At 41.5% G+C, this 23,402-nt stretch overlaps 1 protein-coding gene across 1 annotated transcript in view; it reads left to right on the top strand.

Annotated features, from left to right (window-relative positions):
• The window catches only part of LOC132824082 (BTB/POZ domain-containing protein KCTD19-like), a 128,909-nt gene that overhangs the window by 103,519 nt on the left and 1,988 nt on the right, over positions 1-23,402 (top strand). The window contains exons 13-14 of the mRNA XM_060838352.1: positions 5,268-5,429; positions 16,490-16,644. Coding sequence (XP_060694335.1) covers positions 5,268-5,429; positions 16,490-16,644 — 317 coding nt within the window. The remainder of the gene's footprint in view (positions 1-5,267; positions 5,430-16,489; positions 16,645-23,402) is intronic.

Raw genomic sequence — 23,402 nt, forward strand, 5'->3', positions numbered from 1 at the left:
AGTTTTTAGTGTGAACTTAATTGTATGGTAATAACAATTCAATTTGGTATGTGAATTGGAATAGTCAGAAGATATCAACACCATGCTTCCCTGTCCTAACTTTTATAGCAGTTTATTATTAATTCAGTATGGATCATTGAACTACTTCATAGTCATGACTGTGAACAAAAATGCATAATAGATTCTGATTACAAATACAGATATTCTTTGGTCGAACTTTATTTATGTTAGATTCAATATTATAGAGATATTGCAAAAGTGATTAATACTGTTATGCAGTGAATCATCTCATGAATTGAGAATGTGGCTTACTGTTCTATATTCCATTCTTTGCTTTTTGAGAGACGTTTTGAAATTGCACATGATCATTAACATCAAGATTCATGTCAAGCTGAGATGTGAGTGGTTTGTCCATTATTGTCAGCATAATTTCATTAATAACAGAAGGTGAAGATATGTGCACATTTTTATGGGCTGGTAAAGTGGTAATGTCCCATGGATAATAATCCAGATGCCTGGGCTATTACTTTTGGTGTCACTTGGCAGCTGGCGGAATTTCAATTCAATTGGTAAAATGTGGAACTGAAAGCTAGTCTCATTAAACTAACACAAGACAAACAACTGTGGATGCCTGACGTCTAAAACAAACCAGTTCTGATGAAGAGTCACATGAATCAAAACGTTAACTCTACTTTCTCCCCACATATGCTGTCAGATCTGCTGTGTTTCACCAGCAATTTCTGTTCTTGTTTCCCCTGAAACTATTATCTACTGTTATACAAAAACATCTGGTTTACTAGTGCTGTTTAGGAAAGGAAATCTGCCATCCTTGCTGATCCATACCAAAAACAATATGGTTGTCCCCTTAACTGCCCTCTGAAATGGTCTAGCAAACCACTCAGTTCAAGGGCAATTAGGGATGGACAGCGCATGCTGGCCTTGCTAGCACAACCTAAATCCCATGAAAGAATAAGACAAAAATTAAAAAGAGTTTCTGTGCCATTATTTAAATTTCAAATTGAAAATTTAGATTGTGTTATGATCCCAGTTGACAGTGGTACTGGACAAGCCTGGTTCCAAAGCAGAACCAGTTTTAATGCACTATGAGTTGAATCTTAGAAATTGGCTGTCGTTTTTGTTGACAGAAAGTTGTTCTCATGAAACCTGGTGTGTTTTCTTAAGCTGTTGGGTCAGCTTGGCTCATTAACTCGACAGCACGGCCCAATTGCACCCCTCTTGTCCAATACTAGTTTAATTCTCCCACTTGCCATAAGTGAAAGTTCACTGCTCGGACATCCCAGGATTCCTGGTGTCAGCACGATTTTTGAAAAACTACTGTGCACAGGGTAAAGTGCTGGTAATCTTGAGCTACTTTGCCTTGTTTGAGAAATTTACTGCAGACAATGCAAACAGGGGAGATTGTCACCTACCCGTGTCTAGCAGTGGAGGCCACAAAACAGACACTGCCAGCCTGGTCTGAAGTTGCCAGCTGGATCAAGGCAGTCTCAATGGTCCAGGAAAACATGCAGTCATGAGGAGAATAATGTGATCTTGGATATACAGACTTCTTTTTCATTTTCTGCACTTCTTGAAAATATTGGACATCCTCAAATTAAGGATATTCCGCCCCATCAATTGCTGGAGAAGGACTTACGCTGAGAAGGACTACATGCCTGTCAAGATTAACTCTGTCAGGCCTGGAAGAGGCAGAGCTTTGTGCAGCTATTCAAGGCAGACCACTGTGCTATTAGGGGGATGGGATGTGAGCTGTCCATTGAACATCTCCAAATTTTGAATGACAGTGCTCTGCCTTGATAACCAATACAGAAAATTATCTTTTCCCTCCTGAGATGTTTAGGATCATCTGTTCTACTAAGTATGGAAAGTGCATACAAACCAGGCCCTAATGCAGTCCCTGCACAACATGTTTTAATGTCAGTGATATCATTGTCAAAGTCTAGCACCTTGGTTATAAGTTATTGATGACACAGTTCAAGGATTTGTGATTCTGGTTCTGTCTGCAGTTAAGTTCTACGCTTTGGCTGTATGAGCAACATCATGGTGAGAAGCTCCTGTCATCTGATACTATCTGCAGTCATGGAGTTGATTGCTTGTCAAAAATGAGCTATGCCTGACCATTACAATGTCTTTTATTTTTGGGATAAGGAGGTAGTTTATCCACCTCATGAATATGGCTTAACCAGGTCCAACAGTGACAAAGAGACCACCACAGACGTTTTAACAATAAATTGCATATATATTTACAAAAGTGCAAGAATTTTCATAATTTTTTTGTCACCTGTGCCATCCATGTATTTATTTTTTTTCCCACCCAGTAAATGCACTTCTGATATCCACAGCTGGGTGGAGGGAGCCTGCTCTCTAGTTGGCTTGGAAGACTTGGATGGCCATCACTGGCAACTGTTTGCACTTACAGGTCCCAGTCTCCTGGAAGAATTTTTCTCAGATGTAGGCTCACCTGCCTCTGCTAGGACACGCTTTGGCATTGCCGATAAGAGTTGAGGTGGAGGGGGGATGCATCTCTGGAATGTCCTATGAAGAAACTTATGGAGATCCCATGAGTGACTTCTCCCATTGGGTTCCTACTGGTACCACCCTATTCCTGTAATGAGATAAAGGAAGGAATTGAGAATGATGGAAGTGGACAGGAGAGCTATTAGTGATGAATCAGGATCAAGAAAGATGGTGAGGCATGCCCAGTGAGTGAATGGGAAGAGCAAAGAGGAGTGAGAAGCTTGGAGGATGAGATGGGTGAAAGCAATTGAGTGGACGCAGTGCATGCAATAGTAAGAGTTGTATCTGACAAGCCTTGGTGAAAGGCATGTGCAGTGGCAGAGTTAATGGAGGCCTTGTGATTGTGAGGTAATAGTGAAAAGATAGCTGCATTTAGTCTTGCAATAGCTACACAATTGATGAGGTGAAAATGAAAGATTGTATGATTAGGTTGCTGTGAGCCATGGAACGACTGAGCACCCTTATCTTGCTGGAAAAAAAAACACTTTGACTGAAAATGGGGATATTCAGCTTCCAGTCTCTTTGTTCTCAATGACCTGCTTCAACGTCAGAAATGGAACCAAACAGAGAATGAGAAAACATTGCTTGTTTCCCCTTTAACTGATTTTTTGCTGTGTTCTGAACTACCAGTCAAGAAACACAGGTTGACCCAACCCCACTGAAAATAATTTCCTATTTATGCTTTGCCTCTTAGCTTATCATAACCTGAGAACTTGTGGGTATTTCTTGGAAACTGGTAATGACATAGGAAACCCTCTAATTAACCCTTTTTTTAGAATAATCTTCAATCACTTTAGTCTTACTAGGACTTCACGTTAAAGAAAATATAAGCTTTTCCCATCTTGGCACACAATTCTTAGTGAAACTTACATGCTCATTATCAACGTCAGTATTCATGACCATGATGCTAATGTTTTCACATTTCTCGGACTCATCATTGTCAAGTTTTCATCCAATATCAGACGGAAACATTTTGGTGGCCCAATTCCAGTTTTTTTCTCAGTTTTCAAGAAGGAGTTAGATATAACTTTTAGAGCAAAAGCGATCAAAGGATATTGAGAGAAATTGAGAACAGGTACTGAATTGGATGATCAACCTTGATCATATTAAATGACTGAGTCTACTTAAAGGGCCAAATGTCCTACTCCTGCTCCAATTATCTGTGTTTCTACATTATAGCTATGAATGGTCATGATTGAGGCTCCAACTTTCTTCATTATATGGGTAACCAGGAACTTCTCTCACCCTTAGCACCTGGCATACGTTGAAAGTATTTGCAGGTTGATAAATTAATCAGTTTGACTGTATGATTAACATATTTTCCCTTGTAAATCCTTTGGTCAGACTCAAACCAAGAGCTTCTGGCTAAAAATTGGAGGTGCTATCTACTGAGCCACAAAACTGTCAATCTAATGCAAAACTTTCATTTAATATTTATGATATGCCCCAGAAAGATCTTCATGATCTGTCTGTAAGCATTCTTCAATGGAACAAGTTTTTTGCAGTTTCCTGCAAATAATCTAACCTTCTATAGTATCTGCATTTGTCAACAATTTCCATTTAAACTAACCTTTTAGCATCTTCAATACAAGCCTATATTTTCTGTGAAAATACATAAAGAATAGCTGTAATAGCGCCTAGTAGAAAAAGTAATAGAAAAACTAGTATTTCAAAAGAGTAAATTTAATTTCAGGTTTGAAATTCATCTGCATACTTTATAACTTATATCTACAGAAGGAAGACCTCAAGGTAAATAAAGATTCTGCTATGGTGAACTACTTAGGATTAAAAATAATTCATTGGGAAAATTATGATTTCTTAAAGTTCATTTCCATTCAGGAGATTAAATGAGTGGCATACATAAAAGTCATAAAATCCACAAACTATAAATGTACAATTGGCTAAGGCCATTCTTTTTTGTATTGAAAATACTCCTTTTGGTGTACAGAATTTATTGTTCTATGTGATTTATATTTATATTTTATATAAACAAAAAGTACAGTTCTAATGATATTAAAGGTAGTGTTATGATAGTATAGGAATTGTATATATTTAGTAACAAAATATTATTTCAGTTAGGATTTGCACCCCAAAGCTATTTTAATTTGACTGTCATATTTGCACCATTTTTGTGCTTTTTTATTGTTCCCGTGATGGGTCCCCATATACAGGTGTTTTGGAACTCTTCATCTTGATCCTAATTTTTCACATTCACACTGACCCCAGATCATTTCTTCCCTTCTGTGGGCATTCCAACTAGCTGTGGCAATCTTAGTTAACTATACATCTGTTCTGCCAACCTATCTTGAAGCAAGTGCTTTAAAATGATATGGGACATCCCAGATCCACCTAACTTTGGAAAGTATGCAGCAGAATGAACTCCATCTTACAGTCCAAAACATTAACTCATTAAAGGTACTGAACTTTTCTTTGCAACCAATGTCATGGGTCTTTGGAATGGTTCTGTCAAGGGAAACATAATATTACTTGCTACACATTTAAAAAATAAACTAGAACATAATTCCATGTTTTGCTGTGAGGATTTTCCTCTGCTGCCTTTGTATGTTGAAATCATGCCAACATTGAATAGCTGTACACTCAATTATCAGTAATTTCCTGATATTCACAGTATAACAATTGACATAGCAAATGTTGAAATAGCAATTTATAACAGCAAATGTGTTGTTTCCTATGCATGATTTATAACATATGGAATTTTTTTTTGATTGTAGGAAAACGATTCAGTAAGACAATGGATCATAATGATTTTGATTGCTGGCCACGGGACTCTGGATTTATCATAAAGGTTCACCATCCACTCCTCCTGGGAAACGATGGATACTCTGTGTTTTACACAGATAGTGTGCTATACATGAAGCACTCTACTGACATAGGTACTTTATGATTCTCACATTCTGAACAGAAAATTAACAGTTTTGATTTAGAACATCGAAAAGTATAGCAAAGAACAGGCCCTCGGCCCACAATGTTGTGCCAAGGATTAATCCTAATCTAAAGTTAAATAACCTAACCTATGCTTCCCTCAATTCACTGCTGTCCATGTGCATGTCCAGCAGTCGCTTAAATGTCCCTAATGACTCTGCTTCTACCACGATCGCTCGCAACACATTCCATGTATTTATAACTCTGCGTAAGTAACCCACCTCTGACGTCTCCTCTATACCTTCCTCCTAACACCGTAAAACTATGACCCCTCATGGCAGTCAATTCTGCCCTGGGGAAATGTCTCTGGCTCTTGACTCTATCTTTGCCTCTCACGACCTTGTACATCTTTATCAAGTCACCTCTCTTCCTCCTTTTCTCCAGAGAGAAAAGTCTGAGCTTAGTCAACCTCTCTTCATAAGACAAGCCCTCCCGTCCAGGCTGCAACCTAGTAAACCTTCTTTGCACCCTCTCCAAAGCCGCTGCATCTTCCTATAATAGGGCGACCAGAACTGGACACAATATTCCGACTGTGGTCTCACCAGTGATTTGTAGAGCTGCAGCAAAACCTTGCAGCTCTTAAACTCAATCCCTCTGTTAATGAAAGCCAAAACACTGTATGCTTTCTTAACAACCCTATCCACTTTTAGGGTGGCAACTTTGAGGGATCTATGCACTTGAACACCAAGATCCCGCTGTTCCACCACACTGCCAAGAATCCTGTCTTTAATCTTATATTCAGCATTCAAGTTTGACCTTCCAAAATGCCTCACTTTGCGTTTATCCAGGTTGAACTCCATCTGTCATTTTTCAGCCTAGCTCTACAGCCTGTCAATGTTGCACTGCAGCCTACAACAGCCCTCGATACTATCAATGGTACCCCCAACTTCTGTGTCATTGGCAAATGTACTAACCCTCAACCTCCTCATCCAAGTCATTTATAAAAACTACAAAGAGTAGAGGCCCAAGAACAGAGCCCTGCGGGACACCACTCACCACTGACCTCCAGGCAGCATACTTTCCATCTACAACCACTCTCTGCCTTCTCTCAGGAGAAGAAAGTGAGGACTGCAGATGCTGGAGCTCAGTGTAGGGAGTGTAGTGCTTTTCCAGCACTTCACTCTCAACTCTGCCTTCTGTCAGCCAAACAATTCTGAATCCAGAGAGCCAAATCTCCCTGTATCCCATACCCCCTGACTTTATGAATGAGCCTACCATGTGGAACCTTATCAAATGCCTTGCTGAAGGCCATATACATCACATCCACTGCCTGTCCTTCATCAACCTATCTCGACACGTCCTCAAAGAACTCAATAGGATTTGTGAGGCATGACCTGCCCCTCACAAAGCCATGCTGACTGCTTTAAACCATGCTTTGCTGTTCCAAATAGTCATAAATCCTATCCGTCAGAATTATTTCCAAACCTTGCTAACCACAGACGTAAGACTGACTGGTTTGTAATTCCCAGGGATTTTCCAATACCCATCTTGAAAAGTGAAACAACATTCACCTTCCTCCAATCCTTCCGTGGAGAGTGAGGAAGCAAAGATCTTCACCAGTGGCTTAGCAACCTCTTTTCTCACCTCCCAGGGCAACTTAGGATAAATCTGGTTTGGCCCAGGTGATTTATCAATTTTAATGTTTGCCAAAATTTCCAACTTCCTTGATCTGTTCAAGCCTGTTTCCTGGCTCATCAAAGTTCTCATTCACAATAAGATCCCTTTCCTTAGTGAAAACCGAAGCAAAAAACACATTTAGGGCTTTCCCTATCTGCACAGACTCCATTCACAAGTTCCCTACGCTATCCCTGATGGCTCTACCTTCTCCCTGATCATTCTCTTATTCTTCACATATGTGTAAAATGTCTTTGGGTTCTCCATAATTCTTCACGCCAAGCCTTTTTCATGCACCGTCCTGGCTCTCCTCAGTCCATTTTTGAGCTCCTTTCTCGTAAGCCTATAATCCTCTAAAGCTGTGCTAGATCGTTGCTTCCTCCACCTTCCGTAAGCTGCCTCCTTCTTTTTGACGAGGAGCTCCTCTGTTCTCGTCATCCAAGGTTCCTTAATCTTACCTCTTCTTGTCTGTCTCAGAGGAACAAATTTATGCATCACACATAGAAGAACTGCTCCTTAAACAGTGAAGAAGGCTTTTGGCACACTGGCCTTCATCAGTCAGGGCACTGAGTAGAGTTATGTTGCAGTTGTACAGGATGTTGGTGAGGTTGCATTTGGAGTATGGTGTTCAGATTTGGTCACCTTGTTATAGGTAAAAACAATGACTGCAGATGCTGGAAACCAGAGTCTAGATTAGAGTGGTCACCTTGTTATAGGAAGAAAGTTATTAAATGGAAAGATTACAGAAGAAATTTATAAGGATGTTGCCATGACTCAGTGATCTGAGTTATAGTGAGAGGTTGGACAAGCTAGGACTGTTTTCTTTACAGCATAGGAGACTGAGGGGAGTTCTTACAGAAGTGGATAAGATCATGAGAGACATGGACAGGGTGAATGCATTCTGTCTTTTTCCCAGAGTTGAGGAATTGAGGACTAGAAGGCATCAGTTTAAGGTTAGAGGGGAAAGAATAAAAAGGAACCTGACAGGCAAAGTTTTTACACAGAGGGTGGTTTCCAAATGGAATGAGCTGCCACCAGAAGTGGTTGAAGCAGGTACATTAAGAACATTTAAAAGGCATTTGGACAAATACATGGATAGGAAAGGTTGAGAAGGATATGGGCCAAGTGCAAGGAAATGGGGATAGCATGGATGGACATTTTGATTGGAATGGACCAGTTTGGGCTGAAGGGCCTGTCTCCGTGCAGTAGGACTCTATGGTTCTGTGACAGGTTAGGCCACATTTGGAACATTGCACTGTGTTCAATTCTGGTCTCCTTGCTACAAAAAAAATGTTGTAAAACTTGAAAGGGCTCTGAAAAGATTTACAAGGATGTTGCCAGGGTACGAGGGTTTGAGGGAAACAAAGAAGCTGAATAGGCTGGAGTTACTTTCCCTGCAGCGTCGGAGACCGACAAGGTGACCTCATAGAGTTTATAAGATCAAGAGGGGCATGGATAGAGTAAATAGTCAAGGTCTTTTCCCCTGGTTAGGGGGACCAAAACTATACAGCATACATTTAAGATGAGAGAAGAAAGATTTAAAATGGACCTAGAGGGCAAAGTTTTTACGCAGAGGGTGGTGTATATATAGAATGAACTTCCAGAGAAAGTGATAGAGTGTTGTACAATTATAACATTTAAAAGGCATCTGGATGGGTATAGGAATAGGAAGGATTTTAAGAGAAATAGGCCAAATGCTGACAAATGGGATTAGATTAATTTAGGATATCTGATGGCACAGACGAGTTGGACGGAAGGGTCTGTTTCTGTGATGTATATCTCTATTACTGTATGACATCACCTTATGATTCAAATAGCATGTAAGTAATTCAAGAGATAAAGCTTTACTTATTGGATTTCATCAAGCAATCCTCTAACTTGTTACAGACAAGGGCTATCAAGACTATGATTAAACAGTGTTCTCATTATGAAACAGCATATCTTCTAACCTAGAATGAATATAGACATGAAAGACCTGAATGGTAACTAGTCACATTGCCACGGATTACACAAAGTCAGCTGTAATATTTGTCGACTTTTTTTTGAATGGCTCTGAAAATGCTACTTAAAAAAAAATTTGCTTTTGAGAAAAAAAAACTAAACAATGGGATTGTCTTAATTATCTTTCCTTTTTTCTTTTGTAAAAGACTAGCAAGATAGATAAATGATTACATTTATAAGTATTGAACAGAAGGTGAAGAGATTTAATGGAATGCGATGACATTGCTCCTTGAACAAGGTTATATTGTCCTTCATTTTTTTTCAAAAAAGGTTGTAAAAAGCAGAGGTTTCGATCTGTCTGGGTTAGGCCACTTTGATTATGGCTAACAGATACTGCCTAAGGCAACAATCAGGGAAAAGGGCTTCTGTTTTTTTTTAAGAAAACATTTGTACAATGAAAGGGGAATGGCCAGTTCTCCCAGTTTAGGTTTTATCCTGGTTTGGTTTGGTTTTAGCAAGCAGTCTGTTCAAAGCTGCTGGTCAAAGAAAACTACAGTGAAAAGAGGTTCCGTGTTTCAACATGGGTCTTGCCTGAACTTTCTCTCTGAATCCTCTCCTGCCTGTGTTTGAATTTACCTTTTGCTAAGGGGTGTGTTTATGGGATGTTGTAGGGATTGGAACAGCTTTGTTAAGTTACGATATTGTGTTGGTTGGGTTTTCAAATAAGTTATTCTAAATTCTGATATCTTTTGTTCATGTATCATTCAGTGGTGTGTAAATAAATTCTATTTTACTTGTAGCCAAATGGTTTGACCAGCTGCATCACTCCTGGAATATCCACCTTACATCTGCTTAAAATGACTAAAAAAGTTAGGGTCTGGGCTACCTTCTTAAAATGTTTTGAGGGGAACTGACCTGGTCCATAACAAGAATCAAAGAATCTCTACAGTGTGGCATCAGTCCATTTAGCCCTTAGAGTCTGCATCGACTCTCCAAAGAGCATCCCACCCAGACCCACCTCCACTACTTTATGCCTTTAACCCTGCATTTCTCATGGCTAATCTACCTAGGCTCTATGGGCAATTTAGCATGGCTAATCCACCTAACCTGCACATCTTTTGACTTTGGGAGGAAACCCACACAGATATGGGGAGAATATGCAAACTCCAAACAGACAGTTGCCTGAGGGTGGAATCAAACCCAAGTCCCTGGCGCTGTGAGGTGGCAGTGCTAACCAATGAGCCACTGTACTGCCCGGTATTAATTATAGAGGTGTTTAAAATCATAAAGGGTTTTGATCAGAGCAAATAAAGAAAAGCTGTTTCCAGTAGCAGAAAGGTCAATAACAAGAATACAATTTTAAAATACTTGGCAAGACTAAGGTGAGATGAAGAGATTTATTATACTGAGTGAGTTGTGATTATGTTTTCTGCTGTTTAAAAGCTGTGAGTAGATTTGACAAGAAGTTTCAAAAGATAATTGGATAAATAGCTGAAAGGGAAAAACCTTCAGTGCCACAGGAAAGCCCACAATTGCCATTTTAAAAGAGCTGAGATAGTCACCCTCCTTTTGTGCTGCTATGTAGGCAGAGGAACAAAAAGAATTTTGATAAAGGGATTTTAAGTTGATCAGATCTATGAACAAAAGTTTATAAATATGTTAATATGGTTCAAAGCAATAGAGTCATAGAGCTATACATGGAAACAGACCCTTTGCCCTAACTTGTCCATGCTGACCAGATATCCTACAACATTCCATTCCCAATCACCAGCATTTGGCCTGTATCCCTCTTAAACTCTTCATATTCATGTACTCAATCCGATGTCTTTTAAATGTTGTATTTGTACCAGCCTCCACCACTTCCTCATTCCATACATGCCCCACCCTCCGCACAAAAATGTTGCTCCTCAGGTCCCTTTTAAACCTTTTCCCCTTCACCCTAAACCTATGCTCTCTAGTTCTGGACTGTCCAACCCAGGGAAAAGACCTTGGCTATTCATCCCCTTGTGATTTTATAAACCTCTGGAAGGTCACTCCTCAGCTTCCAATGCTCCAGGGAAAGTAGCCCCAGCCTATTCAGCCTCTCCCTATGGCTGAGACCCTCCAACTCTGACAATGTCTTTATAAATCTTATCATAATCAGTTTCACAACATCTTTCCAGGGAGACCAGAACTGAATGCAAAATTTCAAAAGTGGCCTAACCAAAGTCCTGCAACATGACCTCCCAACTCCTATACTCACTGACCAATAAAGGAAAGCATACCAAACACCACCTTCACTATCCTGTCTACCTGTGGCTCCATTTATGAACCTGCACTCCAAGGTGTCTCTGTTCAGCAACACTCCCTACGACATAACCATTAAGGGTATGTCCTGCCCTGATTTGCCTTTCCAAAGTGCAGAATTTCACGTTTATCTAATTTAAATTCCATCTGCCAATCCTCAGCTCTTTGGCCCATTTGACCAAGGTCCCATTGTACTCTGAGTTGACTTTCTTCACTGTCCACTACACCACCAATTTTGGTGTCATTTGCAAACTTACTAACCATAACTCCTATGTTCACATCCAAATCATTCCTATAAGTGACAGCACCGATCCTTCTGGCACTCCGCTAGTCACAGGCCTCCTGTCTGAAAAGCAACTCTTCACCACCACCTTTTGTCTCCTACCTTCGAGGCAGTTCTGTATCCAAATGACTATTTCACACTGAAGTCCATGTGATCTAACCTGCTAACCAGTCTACCATGTGGAACCTTATTAAATGCCTTATTGAAGTCCATATAGTTCATGTCCACTGCTCTGCTTCAAATGTTCAATAAACTTAGTGAAACACAATTTTCCATGCACAAAGCCATGTTGACTATCCCTAGTCACTCCTTATCTTTCCAGTGTAAATCCTGTCCCTCCAACAACTTGCCCACCACTGATATCAAGCTCCCCAGTCTATAGCTCCTGTCATTTCCTTACCACATTTCTTAAACAGTGGCACCATGTTAGCCAACCTCCAGTCTTCTGGCCTCACCTGTGGCTACTGATGACACAAATATCTCAGCCAGAGGCCCAGCAATCACTTCCCTAGCTTCCGACAGAGTTCTAGGGTATACCTGATCTGGTCCCAGGGATTTATCCACCTTTGTGCATTTTAAGACATTCAGCAACTCCTCCTCTGTAATATGGACATTTTTCAAAATGTTGCTATTTATTTCCTCAAGTTCTCCAGCTTCCATATCCTTCTCGACCAGAAACACTGAGGCAAAATACTGATTTAGTATCTTCCTCATCCCCTGCGATTCCACACATTGGTGGCCTTGCTGATCTTTAAGGGGCCCTATTCCCTTCTTTGTTACTCTTTTATCCTTAACCCTGTTTGCCAAAGCTATCGCATGTCCCTTTTTTGTCCTCCTGATTTCCCTTTTAAGTATACTTCTGCTGCCTTTATAATCTTCTAGGGATTCCCTCAATTTTTGCTGTTTATACCTGATATATGCTTCCTTCCTTTTGACCAAAACCTCTCTATAGTCATCCAGCATTTCCTACAACTATCAGCCTTGCCCTTTACCCTAACAGGAAAATACCGTCTCTGGATTCTCATTGTCTCATTTTTGAAGGCTTCCCATTTTCCAGCCATTCCTTTACTTGAAAATACCCTTCCTCAATCAATTTTGTAAGTTGTTGCCAAATATATCAAAATTGACTTTCCTCCAATTTAGAAATTTAACTTTCAGATCTGGTCTATTCTTTTCCATCACTATGTTAAAACTGACAGAATTTTGATTACTTGCCCGAAGTGCTCCCCCACTGGCATCTCAGTTATTTGTCCTGCCTTATTTCTTGAGAGTAGGTCAGGTTTTGCTCCTTCTCTAGTAGGTACATTCACATACTGAACCTGAAAATGTTCTTGTACACACTTAACAAATTCCTCTCCATTTAAACCCTTAACACTGTGGCTGTCCCAGTCTATGTTTGGAAAGTTAAAATGCCCTACCATAACCATTCACTATTGTTCTTACGGATAACTGAGATCTCCTTAAAAATTAGCTTCATAATTTTCCTCTGACTTTTGGGGGGCCTACAATACAATCCCACTGAGGTGATCATCCCTTTCTTATTTCTCCATTCCACCCAAATAACTTCCCTGGATATATTTCCGGAAATATCCTCCCTCAGTACAGCTGTAATGCTATCCCTTATCAAAAACACCACTCCCCTTCCTCTCTTTCCTTCCTTCCGATTCTTCCTCCAGCATTTATATCCTGGAACATTAAGCTGCAGTCCTGTCCATCCCTGAGCCACGTCTCTGTAATTGCTATGATATCCCAGTCTCATGTTCCCAACCATGTCCTGAATAATTAGAATTATTGTGCATTTCACATATGAATGGCTGTGGAGCATGCCTTACGTTGTTACCACAATGTTCTTTTAACCACAATCTTGTAAAATAAATCATACGCTACACTAATTTGAAATACTTATTTGCAAATTATTGCCTGTTTCCATATTTTCCAACAGTTGATGCCGCACAATTTGGTTACTCCGATAACAGTCATGTCGCAGGTATTTATTACTTATTCCAAAGGAAAATATTTATTTGTTTTGTAAAAAATGATTTTTTTGTTCTTTGTTTAAAGTACTGTATTTGCTTATCTTTATTTTCCAAAAAACAAAATGTTCTCCTCAATCCCTGATTTATCAAGGCCATATAAAGACAGTAGTTGAGAGACAATATCTGAATCCTTCTGAAAGACCTATGTCAATGTTGTTTTGGGCTGAGAATTATAGTTAACCTGAGAGTGACTTTCTTTCCAAGTGGAGGGCATACTGTCTCTCCTCAGACCAGACAAGACTGCAGATAGGGCTGGGAACGTAATGGAGCAAATTACAATTTAAAGTTGCATTGGTGTGACGTCAAAAGTTATTTATAATATAAGTAGCACCAACATGCTGTATAAAAGATGTTCGACGTGGAAGACATGAGTAATATCCCAACAATCAAGGAGAGTCAAGGGGCAGAGTTGAGTATGATGGCCATTACAAAGGAGAAAGTACTTGATAAGCTAAAACTTTCCTGGCACTGTTGGGCTACATCCTAGAGTTCTTAGGGAGGTGGCTGAAGAAATAGCAGAGGCATTGGCTGTCATCTTTCAAAAATCACTGGAGTCAGGGAAAGTCCCAGATGATTGGAAAATCACTGTTGTAACCCCCTTGTTCAATAAAGGATCAAGAGAAAAGGTGGAAAATTATAGGCCAGTTAGCCTAACCTTGGTTGGAGGTAAAATTCTAGAATCCATTGTTAAGGATGAGATTTCTAAATTCTTGGAAGTGCAGTGTTGAATTAGAACAAGTCAACATGGATTTTGTAAGGGGAGGTTGTGTCTGACAAACCTGTTAGAATTCTTTGAAGAGGTGACAAGTAGGTTAGACCAGGGAAACCCAGTGGATGTTATCTACCTAGACTTCCAAAAAGCCTTTGATAAGAGTCGTAGAGATGTACAGCATGGAAACAGACCCTTCAGTCCAACCTGTCCATGCCGACAAGACATCCCCACCCAATCTAGTCCCACCTGCCAGCACCCAGCCTATATCCCTCCAAACTCTTCCTATTCATATACCCATCCAGATGCCTCTTAAATGTTGCAATTGTACCAGCCTCCACCACTTCCTCTGGCAGCTCATTCATTCACGTACCACCCTCTGTGTGAAAAAGTTGCCCTGTAGGTCTCTTTTATATCTTTCCCCTCTCACCCTAAACCTATGCCCTCTAGTTCCGGACTCCCTGACCCCAGGGAAAAGACTTTGCCTATTTACCCTATCCATGCCCCTCATAATTTTGTAAACCTCTATAAGGTCACCCCTCAGTCTCTGACACTCCAAGGAAAACAGCCTCAGCCTGTTCAGCCTCTCCCTATAGCTCAAATCCTCCAACCCTGTCAACATCCTTGTAAATCTTTCCTGAACCCTTTCAAGTTTCACAACATCTTTCCGATAGGAAGGAGACTAGAATTGCACACAATATTCCAACAGTGGCCTAACCAATGTCCTGTACGGCTGCAACATGACCTTACAACTCCTGTACTCAATACTCTGCTCAATAAAGGAAGGCATACCAAACACTTTCTTCACTATCCTATCTACCTGCGACTCCACTTTCAAGGAGCTATAAACCTGCACTCCAAGGTCTCTTTGTTTAGCAACACTTCCTAGGACCTTACCATTACCTCTCATGAGGCTGCTGAGTAAGATGAGGGCCCATGGTGTTTGAGGTGAGCTACTGGCACGGATTGAGGATTGGCTGCCTGACAGAAGGCAGAGAGTTGGGATAAAAGGTTCTTTTTCAGAATGACAGATGGTGACAAGCGGTCCCGCAGGGTTCAGTGTTAGGGCCGCAGCTGTTCACTTTATATATAAATGATCTGGATGAAGAGACTGGGGGCATTCTGGTGAAGTTTGCCGATGATATGAAGTTAGGTGGACAGGCTGGTGGTTCTGAGGAGGTGGGGAGGCTGCAGAAAGATGGAGACAGTTTAGGAGAATAGTCTAGGAAATGGCTGAGGAAATTCAATGTGAGCAAATGCGAGGTCTTGCACTTAGGAAAAAAGAACACAGGCATGGACTATTTTATAAATGGTGAGAAAATTCATAAAGCCAAAGTACAAAGGGATCTGGGAGGTGCTAGTACAGGATTCTCTAAAGGTTAACTTGCAGGTTGAGTCTATGGTTAAGAAAGCAAACATAATGTTGTTATTTATCTCAAGAGGATTGGAATATAAACGCAGTTATGTGCTACTCAGACTTTATAAAGGTCTGGTTAGGCTCCATTTCGAATAGTGTCCAATTTTGGGCCCCACACCTCAGGAAGGACATATTGTCACTGGAGTGTGTCCAATGGCAATTCACATGGATGATCCCTGGAATGATAGGCCTAACATATGATGAATGGCTGAGGATCCTGGGATGGTATTCATTAAGAGTTTAGAAAGTTGAGGGGAGATCTAATAGAAACTTACAAGATAATGCATGACTTAGAAACGGTGGACCCTTGAAATTATTTCCATTAGGCGGGGATACGAGGACTCGTAGGCACAGCCTTAGAATTAGTGGGGGTCAATTTAGAATAGAAATAAGGAGACATTTCTTCAGCCAGAGAGTGGTGGGCCTGTGGAATTCATTGCCATGGAGCGCAGTGGAGGCTGGGACATTAAATGTCTTCAAGGCAAAGATTGATAAATTCGTAATCTCACAAGAAATTAAGGGATACGGGGATAGTGTGGGTAAATGGCATAGAAATGCCCATCAGCCATGATTGAATGGTGGAGTGGACTTGATGAGCTGAATGGCCTTACTTCCACTCCTATTTCTTACGGTCTTGTGGTCTTATGATATTAGATCATTCTAACCAGGTAACTCATTTCAGTAACTGAATTTAGACTTTTTTTTATTTGTTCAAAATTTTATAGGTTTAGCATCTCTCACTTTTAACTTATCACATGAAGAAATATTTTATGCCAGGGAATGTAATCATTTTTTGACTGGAATCATCCTGGATTCATATACTTTGAAGGATCCTCAACAAATAACATGGGAAATACTGCAGCTAGTAAACATTCTTTGGGTATGATGTATTAGTATTATTTTAGCACTTGCCATTCTTATGTTTATGCTTTATTAATAAAATTAAAATTTATCACTCAAGAATTGAAGATAATGCAGTGTCACAGGATATTATGGGTGTGCAGTCTAAGTTTTGAAATTAATAGCGTACAAGTCCCTGCTGGGCTTTACTTTTTCACCGAATCAAACCAAAAGAGTAGCTATGGGCCCCAGCTATGCCTGCCTCTTCATAGGATATGTGGAACAGTCCATCTTCCGCGCTACACTGGCACCATCCCCCACCTTTTCCTCCGCTATATCGATGACTGTATTGGAGCTCCCTCGTGCTCCCACGAGGAGGTTGAACAGTTCATCCACTTTACCAACACTTTCCACCCCGACCTCAAATTTACCTGGACCGTCTCAGACTCCTCCCTCCCCTTCCTAGACCTCTCCATTTCTATCTCGGGCGACGTATCAACACGGACATTTACTATAAGCCAACCGACTCCCACAGCTACCTAGACTACACCTCTTCCCACCCTGACCCCTGTAAAAATGCCATCCCATATTCCCAATTTCTTCGTCTCCGCCACATCTGCTCCCAGGAGGACCAGTTCCAATACTGAACAACCCAGATGGCCTCCGTCAAAGACCGCAATTTCCCCCCAGACGTGATCGATGATGCCCTCCACCGCATCTCCTCCACTTCCCGCTCCTCTGCCCTTGAGCCCCGCCCCTCCAATCGCCACCAGGACAGAACCCCACTGGTCCTCACCTACCACCCCACCAACCTCCATATACATCACATCATCCGTCATCATTTACGCCACCTCCAAATGGACCCCACCACCAGAGATATATTTCCCTCCCCTCTCCTATCAGCGTTCTGAAAAGACCACTCCCTCCGTGACTCCCTTGTCAGGTCCACACCCAACACCAACTCAACCTCCACTCCCGGCACCTTCCCCTGCAACCGCAAGAAATGCAAAACTTGCGCCCCCACCTCCCCCCTTACTTCCCTCCAAGGTATCCTTTCATATCTGCCACAAATTCACCTGAACCTCCACACACATCATTTACTGCATCCACTGTGGCCTCCTCTATATTGGGGAGACAGGCTGCCTACTTGGAGAACATTTCAGAGAACACCTCTGGGACACCCGGACCAATCAACCCAACCACCCTGTGGCTCAACACTTCAATTCCCCCTCCCACTCCACCAAGGACATGCAGGTCCTTGGACTCCTCCAGCGCCAGACCACAGCAACACGAAGGCTGAAGGAAGAGCGCCTCATCTTCCGCCTAGGAACCCTCCAACCACAAGGGATGAACTCAGATTTCTCCAGTTTCCTCATTTCCCCTCCCCCCACCTTGTCTCAGTCCCAACCCTCGAACTCAGCACCACCCTCCTAACCTGCAATCTTCTTCCTGACCTCTCCGCTCCCACCCCCACTTCCATTCTGGCCTATCACCCTCACCTTAACATCCTTCCACCTATTGCATTTCCAACGCCCCTCCCCCAAGTCCCTCCTCCCTACCTTTTATCTTAGCCTGCTTGGCACACTCTCCTCATTCCTGAAGAAGGGCTCATGCCCGAAACGTTGATTCTCCTGCTTCTTGGATGCTGCTTGACCTGCTGTGCTTTTCCAGCAACACATTTTTAGCTCTACTTTTTCACCGATTATTTCCCTCATCCCTAATATACTCGGAAAACATTTTTGGATTTTCCTTACTGATGCTGTCAAGTATCTTACTGTATCCTCTCCTCACTCTCCTAATTTCTTTTTGAAGCAATCCCCTGCCCTTTCCAAACTCCTTAGGTACATCTGATACTTTGAGCCTATGGCATGTTCCATATGTATTTAATTTTTTTTTTAACTTTCCCATTAGTATGGAAACAGGCCCTTCAGCCCAGCAAGTCCACACTGACCCTCCAAAGAGTAACCCACCCAGACCCATTTGCTTCTGACTAATGCACCTCACACTATTGACAGTTTAGAATGGCCAATTCACCTGACCTGCACATCTTTGGACTGTGGGAGGAAACCGGAGCACCCGGAGGAAACCCACGCAGACACAGGGAGAATGTGCAAACTCCACACAGACACTCACCCAAGACAGGAATTGAGCCCATGTCCCAGGTGCTGTGAAGCAACAGTGCTAAATACTGAGCCACCATGCTGTCTCCATGTAATTCTTTACATCTCTTGAGAACCAGGGCTCTCTGGACCTGTTGTTCACACCCTTGACCTTTACTGAAACATGCTGGCCTTGCTGTCTCTCCCTTTTAAATGTCTTCCTTTGCTTTGGTGTGGATTTTCCTGCAAATAATTGCTTCCAGTCCACTTTGACTGCATCCTGCCTTATTAAAACTGGCCATCCCGAATTCAGAGTCTTTATCTATCTTTGTCTTGATTTTATGCACTCTTATTGCCACATCTACCATTTGCCCAGCTCAGTTCTCTTGTAAGACCTTTTACATGCTGGTTTAAAATGCTCTCTTGGACATCCTCTTGGGCCACCCTTACTGGCAGACTTTAGTATAGCCCCAGAAAGGTGATTGCCTCCTTTTTGTTTTTAAGTTTTACCTACATGGTCTCATTTCAGGAACCTTCTAAGGTATCATCCCTTCTTAGCACAGTAATTGACTCCTTGATGAATAGTGTGACATCCCCTCCCAAAGCAGTCTTGCCTAAAGATCCTATAGCCCAGAAATTGAGCTGCCAGTCTTGTCTCCCTCAACGTTGTCCCCATGCATTAATCAATACCCTCAACAGTTACCATTCAGGTCCTTTTAAATCTTTTCCTGCCCTCCCCCCAATCTTAAAACTATGTCCTCTAGTTTTGGACTCCCCTACCCTAGGGGGAAAAAAACCTTGACTATTCAACTTATCTATGCGTCTCATGATTTATAAACCTCTATAAGGTCGCCTCTCTCTGCAAGGATGTTGCCATTTTCTGGTTCAGGTGTAATTAGTTGCACTTCTACAGGTCCCACCGGCCCTAAGACAAATCCAATGATCCAGGAATCTGAAACCCTTCCTCTTACTCCAACTCCTCCAGTATGCATTCATCTGTTATATCCACCTATTTCTATACCCACTAGTACATGGCGTTGGGAGTGATCCAGAGATTACAATCTTTGAGATCCTGCTTTTTAATCTGCTACCTAGTTGTTCTTGTTGAAAGGTTTCATCCCTCTTTCTAGTCATTGATCCCAATGTGAACCACAATCTGACTGTTATCCTTCTACCTTCAGAATTGCCTGCAGCTGTTCAGTGACATCCTGGCCCAGGGAGCCAATACACCATCCTGGAGTCTCATCTGGGATTGTAGAAATACCTGTTCTTACTCTCACCACTGAATCTCCTAGCACAATTGTTTTCCCTCTCTTTCTGCTCCTCCTGTTCAGCTGGGCTCTGGCTACACTCCCTAGAGGAATTGACATCTCAACATTCCGAACACCAAAAATCTGTTCTTGAATGAGAGACACTCTGGGGCTTTTACTACCTGCCTGCCTGTCCATTCCTTCTCTGACTGCACTTCCTTGAGCTATTGTGTGACCATGTCTGAAAAGGTGATATCCATGTAACTCTCAACCTCACAGATGCACTGTGGTGCCTCCAGCTAATGCTCAAGCTCTCAAACCTGGCATCCAAGACCATTAAAACAGTGGCAGTTCTGCAGATGTGGTTATCCAGACCACCATATACATTTAAGATTTCTCTCATACTGAAGTTAATGCGATACATGGAATGACCTCCCCACCATACCTAGTATTAATCTTAAGCTTACTTGCTTTAAATTAACTTTACTCTCCTGCCTTCCTTTAATTTAGCTCACTTGTATTACATTTCTTGTTGGTCCTAACTTTAGCTTACCTTTGGTGCTTAAGAATTCATTTTTCTAATGTATTGCAATTTACAGATATCCCAACAGCAGTTTACCAACCAACTTATAAATTTTCTGTGATTTCAGTGGTTTTCACCAAGAACCGACTGCAGGATATTCTTCCCAGACTTGTTCCATAATAGTCTCATCAATGCATATTTAAGTACTTTTTGAATGTAATTAGGATTTCTGCTTCTGCTACTCTTTTAGTCAATGACATTCAGAATGCCACCATGATCCCCTGAAATTCCATCTAAACCTCCCATCTCTTATCCTTAAACTATATCTCATAGTTATAGACCTTTCCACCAAGAGGAACAAGGTCTGGTTTTATTCTCAACCACTCAATTTTATACACTTTACTTATGGTTCTTCTTAGCTTCCTCTGTTCCGAAGGAAATAATTTTAGCCTATTCAATTCTTTTTTAAAATTCAATTAAGGCAACATTCTGCTCTGTATCTGATTTAATGTAATGGCACCTTTCATCTAGTGCAGTAAAGAAAACTGCACTCAGTACTTGCAAATTATAGAGATCAAATTTAATGTTCCAGCTCATGTTCTATGTCTCAGTCAATAATATTCTTAACTTATACATTTTCTCAACCTCCTCATCTACCTGTTAAGCCATCTTCAGGGATGTATGGACATATGCTGCTAGGTTCCTCTGTTCCTGTACAGTTCTCAGTATTCATCATTTATCACATGCTCCCTTCCTTTTTAACCTCCTCCAAATGTACTATTGCATACTTCTCTGGACAGAACAGGGGGTGAGGGTTCAGTTATAGGGGAACTTAAAAAACCCAAATTAAAGGAGGAGGTAAGAGTGCAGAACTTAGGAGAGGTTACTTAAATCTTCAGCACAGACACAAATAGGACAGAGTGTATGGAAAGGGTTAGCAATCAAACTTTAGGCAGATTGGACAAACAAATGACAATGAGAAGAAGGAAGGTTAATATAGGACTGAAGGTGTTATATCTGAATAAGGTAATTGAGCTTGTGGTGCAGATCAAAATTGGCATGTGCATATTCAAGGATATAAATCCTATCGAAAAGATAGGCAGGTGGGCAAAGGGGGTGGGGTTGCCTTGTTAGTAAGAAACAAAGTAGGGTCAGATGGTGTAGAATCTGTGTGGATAGAATTGAGGAAATGCAAAGGTTAAAAAAACCATAGTTGGAGTTATGTACAGGCCTCCAAGCAGTAGTCAGGAGCTGGGTGCAAGATACACCAGGAGATAGAAAAGATGTGTAGGAAAGGCAAAGTTACAGTGATCTTGTTGGATTTCAATATGCAGATGGACAGGAAAAATCAGGTTGAAAGTGGATTGCACGAAAAGGGATTTGTGGAACATCTACGAGATAACTTTTTGGAGCAGCTTGTGGAGTCCATGAGGGAACAGGAAATATTGGATTTAGTGTTGTGCAATGAGACAGACGTGATAAGGGAGCTTAACGTGAAGGAACCCTTAGGAGGCAGTGATCATAATATGATTGAATTTACTCTGCAATTTGAGAGGGAGAAGATAAGATCAGAGGTAGTGATATTACAGCTGAATAAAGGCAACTACAGAGGCATGAGGGAGGAGCTGGGTAGAATTGAATGGGGGAGGAACTGAGCAGGAAAGTAAGTGGAACAGCATTGGCTGGTGTTTCTGGGAATAATTCAAGAGACACAGCAGAGATTCAACTCGAGGAAAACAAAAGCATAGTACAGGGAGGATGAGGTTGACTAGGGAGGTCAGGGATAGCAAAAGAAAAAACATATAATGCGGCAAAGAGCAGAGGGAGACCAGAGATTTGGGAAGTTTACAATGACCAACAGAGGGCAACAAAAAAGACATAAGGAGGGAGAAGATTAAATATGAGGGTAAGCTAGCCAGTAATATAAAGGAGGACTAAGAGTTTCTTTAGATATATAAAGGGCAAAAGAGCGGCCATTCGAGAGAGTAGTAGGGAACAAGGAAATGGCTGAGGAACTTAATAATTAGTTCTTGTAGCTCTTCATGATGGAAGATGTGAGTAATATCCCAAAAATTCAAGAGAGTAAGGGGGCAGAGCTGATTGGTGTCCATCATCAAGGAGAAGGTGTGAGAAGAAGAAACTTGAGGTGTTATTGATCTATTCGTTCCACTGAGATTTCCTGCTTCTACTCAAGAACCTCCGCTCTATTTGTCCTCTGTTCTTTTTCATGGCAATATTGCAGGCCAGGAGGTAATGCAAAGTAGCACCTTAGCTGGGTCAGGTATCCTGTCTCCTTGATATATTCAGAAACTGGCAAAAATCACCCCCAAACCTACAACTTTGAGAATGTTGCTTCACAGTTTCAATGCTTTCCCTGAAGCTTCTTACTTGTTCCCCTCAGAATGAACAGTGAAGAGGCTATGTGAAAAAATCTGGAACACTGATGTCATATGAGACGTGTGACATCAGAACATATTGATTCAGGGCCTTCTGGAATATAACAGGAATGTAGTTGTAAGCTTTGCTCTTCCAGTAAGGCCACACAGAAAGTGGCTAGCTCCATTTCATGTCCACGGGAAGATGATTTCCCTGCTTTCCAAAAATTTTCTAACTTATCATCAAAAGTCATGAGTTCTAGTGAATGTTTGTATTATAAAAATGGAACATAGAACTTTGTGGGCGGCACGGTTGCACAGCAGTTAGCACTGCTGCCTCACAGTGCCAGAGACCCGGGTTCAATTCCCGCCTCAGGTGATTGACTGTATGGAGTTTGCGCGTTCTCCCACAATCCAAAGATGTGTGCGTCAGGTGAATTGCCTATGTTAAATTGCCTGTAGTGTTAGGTAAGAGGTAAATGTAGGGGTATGGGTGGGTTGCGCTTCGACGGATTGGTGTGGACTTGTTGGGCCGAAGGGCTGTTTCCACA

This window comes from Hemiscyllium ocellatum, chromosome 17, assembly GCF_020745735.1.
Source record: "Hemiscyllium ocellatum isolate sHemOce1 chromosome 17, sHemOce1.pat.X.cur, whole genome shotgun sequence".
Taxonomy (NCBI): domain Eukaryota; kingdom Metazoa; phylum Chordata; class Chondrichthyes; order Orectolobiformes; family Hemiscylliidae; genus Hemiscyllium; species Hemiscyllium ocellatum.